Source organism: Gymnoscopelus braueri (assembly GCF_963280865.1).
Source record: "Gymnoscopelus braueri genome assembly, chromosome: 24".
Classification (NCBI taxonomy): domain Eukaryota; kingdom Metazoa; phylum Chordata; class Actinopteri; order Myctophiformes; family Myctophidae; genus Gymnoscopelus; species Gymnoscopelus braueri.
The window spans coordinates 3,977,531-3,983,530 of NC_137626.1; the positions used below are offsets into that span (position 1 = coordinate 3,977,531).

Genomic DNA, 6,000 nt, shown 5'->3' on the forward strand with positions numbered 1-6,000 from the left:
TTGTTAATGTGAGAGACACTGTCACTGCTTGGTACAGACATTACACCGCCCAGAGAAAAAAAAGCGAGTGTTGGGGGTCAGCCGGGCGCTTAACCACTTAAACCCCAGTTTCCGTATTGTGGGGAAAGCTTTTGCAGAACGAAAAGCTCTCCCCACAATAACAGAAAACAGAAAAGACACTAGCATAGAGCATAGAGTTATAATATATCTAGAGGGCGGATTGCCCCGCCCCCCAGCTATTCATTTCTATTAAAGTGCTCAGTGGCGTTTTGAAGCACCCGGAAGTAAGAATAGGAACCAATATGGAACCAAAATGAACCAATGGAATGGATCCATGGGTCGTGACGCGTCGTGAGCATGCGCACAAAACGGGAGACGCACGCGCAGTAGCATTTAAGTGCATTCTCAGATTTGACCACCAGGCTTGGCCGCTTCACTGTTCTACCGTAGTTCTGGGGGGCTTAGTTGGCATAGAGCCCTGAGGGGCCATATGGGGTTTAAGTGCTTACTGTAAGCCAGTGGTTCTCACACGTTTTCATGTCGAGGACCCCATGTTTCTGGACCGCATCCACCCTGCTGCCCTCAGACTGTTGAACAAAGCCTGACCACTGCCTGGCACCAGGCTGGCCATGGACTGTATTTAGCTTTTCCTTGTGGATCTACAGAACCATGCAGGTGTTTTACCTCTGAAATGTATCGACCTATGTGGCATAGAGGCCAATGGTTCTCAACCCGAGGGTCGGGACTAGGACTGTCACCATTACGAAGTCAAGTTGATGATTAATTTAAGTCACTCAAATAATTGCGATTAACGATTTCATTGTGTTTGGCCATTGAAGATTGGAACATATGAAGCCTTTTAGGCTTCCTAATTTTTTTTTGCACAGAGCAGATATGACAAATAACTGAAATATACAAATAAATTATTGACATTTTTAATAATTTCATACATGTAAAAATAGAAGATCTACAAGCTTGCAACGCGTCACGAGGTGACTTTGGTTATTCGCTCTTCGTCTATAGGCTGCCATCACTATGTGAAGCTGACAACGCATTGATACTCTTTCATCACCTTATGTCTAAATCTCATGTACACATGCACGTGCACACATAGACATGAAAGGGGGCTTGAGCCCCTGCCCTTTTACCCGTCGCTAAAAAAAGTGCCCTCTCCAGACTGAAAAAAAAAAAGGGAAGACGAATTCAACTGCCTCTAGCGGCCTAACGGTAAGGCTGACGGAAATGCCAGTGGATGTGTTGGATGCAGCTCAAAGTGAACTTTTCTCAGGTATCTAGTTTGTCGCCGTACGACCTTCCTAGCCCGTGTTATTAAAGAAAAACGGGCGACAATGGCCAAAAATCGGCGAAAGTGGTCGTTTTCAAGATGTTTTGGCCATTATCTCTGGAACGGAATGTCCAATCTGCTCAGTCCAAAGCTTGTTGGGTGCATGACTTTTCGGGTTTTTGGGCCTAAAAGTATGATAATTGTCTGTGAAACAAAATCCAAAAAGTGCCCTTTTGAAATTCCAGCCCCTGCCTCTCCAAAACCTTCTGCACGTCCCTGCATGTACATAACTGCACTGTACCTACTGGTCTATGCTATATATAGATATCAAAGATTTTTGCGTAGATATTTGTATAGAAAGGCCTAACCAGGGACTGGGGTCGCAAATTAGCCTCGGCTATAAACCCCATATACAATGCAACGGTTTCATGTGTTATAACTTGATACATTGTTTCTTGTATTGTCCCTGTCAAATAAACACATAAATACATAAATAAAATGTCCTATAATGTGTGACAGCCCTGTGCCTCACCCATCTGCAGCTCGTTGATGGTCTCCACCAGGGACCAGTCTGGACTGTAGCCACAGTGAGACTTGTCCAGCAGGCTGTCCAGCACCTGTCTGACCGTCTGTCTCTCGTCCACCATCATGGTCTTGGAGCTCTCATCTGACATGTGCACCCTGATCACCAGCTGAGAGGAGAGAGAGAAAGAACATGAAGCAAGGAAACATGATTTAACTACTTAATCCATTTAGACCGGTAACGCATCTTCTGTGTTATTTTAAGATGTATTTGGCTATTCAAAAATAGCAGATATACAAGGTCTTAAAGGGACTACACCATGAATTTTAACTTTTTCTTCTTTTTTGTGTGTTTTTGGTCTCCCCTACCTCTCTTCTATCCTCAAAAATACCCCAGTTTGAACACTCAGGCTTTCACAGCATATCTGGGGTTTTATGTAAATTGGTCTAAAAACAGGCCAAACTGATTTGGTCCCCCTGCCTACGTCACGTCAGGGAACAATTCCTCCCGTTTTTCAGTAAAAAAAAAAAAAAAAAAAAAACTTTTTTTTTAAAAGATTTTTTTTCTTGTTTTTTTCTTATTTCTTTTAACTTTTTCCACATAGAACCAGGAGATAACATGCATACAGACTGGCTCAATAGCGCCCCGTGCCAAACAGGACAATGTGGTATTGCAGGTGAAAGTGCTTTATAAGCCAGAGAGAAGTTATTCAAAAATAGCCGATATACAAGCTCCATAGCGCGGCTTGTAGATCTGTTTTTTTTTATTTTTATTGTGGAAAATGCGTGCAAATCTTTGAATATATACTGTATATGTTTTAAAGTGAACTCCAATCTTTGCATCTGGGGGTCCCTGGAACAACACATTTTGAGATGGGGGGGCATTTTAGGTGGTCCTTGACATGGAAGAGTTGTAGCACCACTGATACAGCAACATACTGTTAGGATTTAGGAAAAAAAACTAAAAGATCTGAGTTACAAATGTTTGCTTCAATATATATTCAAAGATTTGCACAGATTTTCAAGATTAAAAAAAAAATAGCAGATCTACAAGCTCATAGCTCGGCACCTCTGCTATTTTTGAATAGCCAAAGTATAAGATAATGGTTAAAGTGGTTCAAATCTAAAATGGTCTTAAGGGGTTAAACCATATTGCAATTCACACCAGTACACCAGTAGTTCTCAAACCTTTTTGTGCCACTTAACCCCAAATTGATTTAAAAAAAATAGCAGATGCACAAGCTCACAGTGATGATCGTGATGCTACATTAACTACTTTTGCCGGAAATAATATGCGAACATTCAGCCAAAATAAGAATATTTGGCAAAAATATGTGAACATTGTCATTCGGCCAAAATAGGTGAACATTTGGCAAAAAAACGCTCTCATCCACCATCGTGGTTTCAGGAAGTGTTTTAAACAATAAAGCACTGGAAGTACTGAGCATTCGATGATATGATATTTATTCATTTCAATTCAATTCATCAATAATTCTCTTTGTCTCTGCATTCTTCATTCACCGTTTAACTCTTTCAGTGCCATGCTTATTTATGGAATTTTGGCTCTGAGTGCCACAACCAAAATTCATTGTAAAAAAAAAAGTGCTTAGGAGCAGAGATACAGCCTTTTTTAGTAAGTACCTTTAACCCATGAAGACCGGGAACGCATCTGTGTCATTTTTAGATTTCTTTGGCTATTCAAAAATAGCAGATATACAAGCTCATAGCGCGGCTATGAGCTTGTATATCTGCTATTTTTTTTTTAAGTCTTTGAAAACTTGCTTTTGGGGGATTCTACAAATGTCTTCTAAATCCTAACAGTTTTTTCAGTGGCTCTCAAAACATTGTCATGTCAAGGACCCCCAAAATTATGTGTATTTGGCCGCGGACCCCCATCTCAAAATATGTTGTTCCAGGGACCCCCATGAAGCAAAGATTTGAGTTAAAAATGTTCACTTTAAAACATATATATTCAAAGATTTGCACACATTTTCACGATTTTTCAAAGAAATAAGCAGATCTACAAGCTCATAGCGGCACTTGGTGCTGTGCTATGAGCTTGTAGATCTGCTATTTTGGAATAGCCAAAGTATAAAATAATGGTTAAAGTGGTTACACACAAATGCGTTCCCAGTAATTAGGCCAATATTCTGCTCCCACGCGCACTGCAGTACACTAAGCTAGCTAAACTAAGCTGAACGTCACACACACACACACACACACACACACACACACACACACACACACACACACACACCCTAAGACCTGCACTGGCCCCCAAAACCCCAAGAAAATCCTCAATCTTCTGGGCCTCCCGAGTTAATCCCCTCCCACTGGGAACCCGCACAGCCAATCAGCGCGTCGACGCGCTTGACAGACTGGATCCCTGGGCCAATGAGATCGCAGGGAGGGCTGTGAATTCCAGAGACGGGGGGAGTCTGACCTAGATTCCTCACAGGAGAGACCCCCCCCCCCCTCCCCCTCACCCTCCAAACAAAAACAAAAAAACATAATCCCCCCCCAGTCCACAAACACAATGCATCCTGTGCATCCACACTGGTGTTGTGGGAGAACAAATAGCAGCTCTACAAGCTCACGACACGTCGCGATACAACTCGTTTTGAGCTTGTAGATCTGCTATTCACGGACATTTTTTTAAAATCTTGAAAAATCTTCCGAAATTTTCAATGATTTTGAACATTTCTTAACACAAATCTTCTCTTATGGGGGTCCCTGCCTGGCACAAAATTGTTTCAAATGGGGGTCCGCGGCCTAATACAAATACATGTTTTAGGGTCCTTGACTTGAAAATGTTTGAGGACTACTGCGGTAAAAAAAAAAAAAAGAAGATCGCTGCCATGTCTACAACGCCAGCGAAACCACCACACTGAAAAGTAGGGCTGTGAATCTTTGCTATCTCACGATTCCATTCCGATTCTTGGGGTCACGCTTCGATAAAAAAAATCGGGACTTTAACAACCAGGTGTAGCCTAGTTATTTCCAACAGCTCAAACAAAAAATTATATAATACCAGAGAGAGTCATGTAAACATTCTTGGCTTTGATGTAATCTTAGAATAGAATAGAATAGAATAGGTTAAAGAGTGTCGACTCGTTAACGTTGACACTCGATTTTTGGAAATTGTGAATAGATTTTTAATTATTGATAATAAGAATCGCGATTCTTACATTTTTTACAAATTTTTTCCAACACCCCTACTGAAAAGTCTCTCTCAGTACGTAATGAACAGCTTCTTCTGTGTGTCATTTAGATAACATGTTATATAGACAGATGCCAGGTTCATTGCAGACCTGGCAACCTATAGTTTGTATAGTTTCAATGTACACATTATTGATTTATTGATATTATACTGTTTAGACCAGGGGTCTTCAAACCTTTTTCAGGCCCCCTAGCTGAGAGAGAGATGAAGAAGGGACCCCCACTACATTTGTATTCATGTTAAATGTGTGTTTTCAGACGTATTGCTATTTTCGGCTTATGTTCCCCTCAGAATAGGGATGCTAGGTTGAAGAAAAAAAAGTCCCTATCCGCAAATATTTGGCGGACCCCCTGTAGTAACTCTAAGGACCCCCAATGGGTCCCGGACCCCCTGTTGGAAATGTAGCGTCTGCTAAATTGTAAGAACGCCCCAACATCCCTAAACATCTTCCTATTTCTCATGTCACGTCCTTTACAGCAGTGCTTCTCAAATATTTTCATGTCAAGGACCCCCACAGTTATGTTTTGTTTTTTTGCTGCGGACCCCCTGCTTAAAAAAATATTTTTGTGCCAGGATTTTTCAAAAATAGCAGATCTACAAGCTCTCAGATCTACAAGCTCTCAGATCTACAAGCTCTCAGATCTACAAGCTCTCAGATCTACGAGCTTGTATATCTGCTATTTTTGAATAGCCAAAGTATAAAATAATGGTTGGAGTGGTTAAGATGATTTGCTGGGGACCCCCTGGTACCCCCCCCCCCCCCCCCAGTACCCCTGGGGGACCCCACTTTGAGAACCAATGCTTCATACAGTGTGCAGAAACACTGCTGCTGTCAGTTCATTCACCACAGATCATTTACAGCGTTTTCTCTTAAAAAAAGAGAAAGTTTGTTTGTTGATTGACCAGCAGAGAGAGAGTCCATCCATTCATAAAGCTCTGTGTTAAACGGTGTGTGACTGTGTGTGTGTGTTGT

At 41.5% G+C, this 6,000-nt stretch overlaps 1 protein-coding gene across 1 annotated transcript in view; it reads right to left on the reverse strand.

The window, feature by feature from the left end:
* raph1b (Ras association (RalGDS/AF-6) and pleckstrin homology domains 1b) overlaps positions 1-6,000 on the reverse strand; it is a 132,053-nt gene that overhangs the window by 11,041 nt on the left and 115,012 nt on the right. Inside the window, exon 10 of the mRNA XM_080421929.1 lies at positions 1,818-1,977. Within this exon, the coding sequence (XP_080278055.1) occupies positions 1,818-1,977 (160 nt within the window). The remainder of the gene's footprint in view (positions 1-1,817; positions 1,978-6,000) is intronic.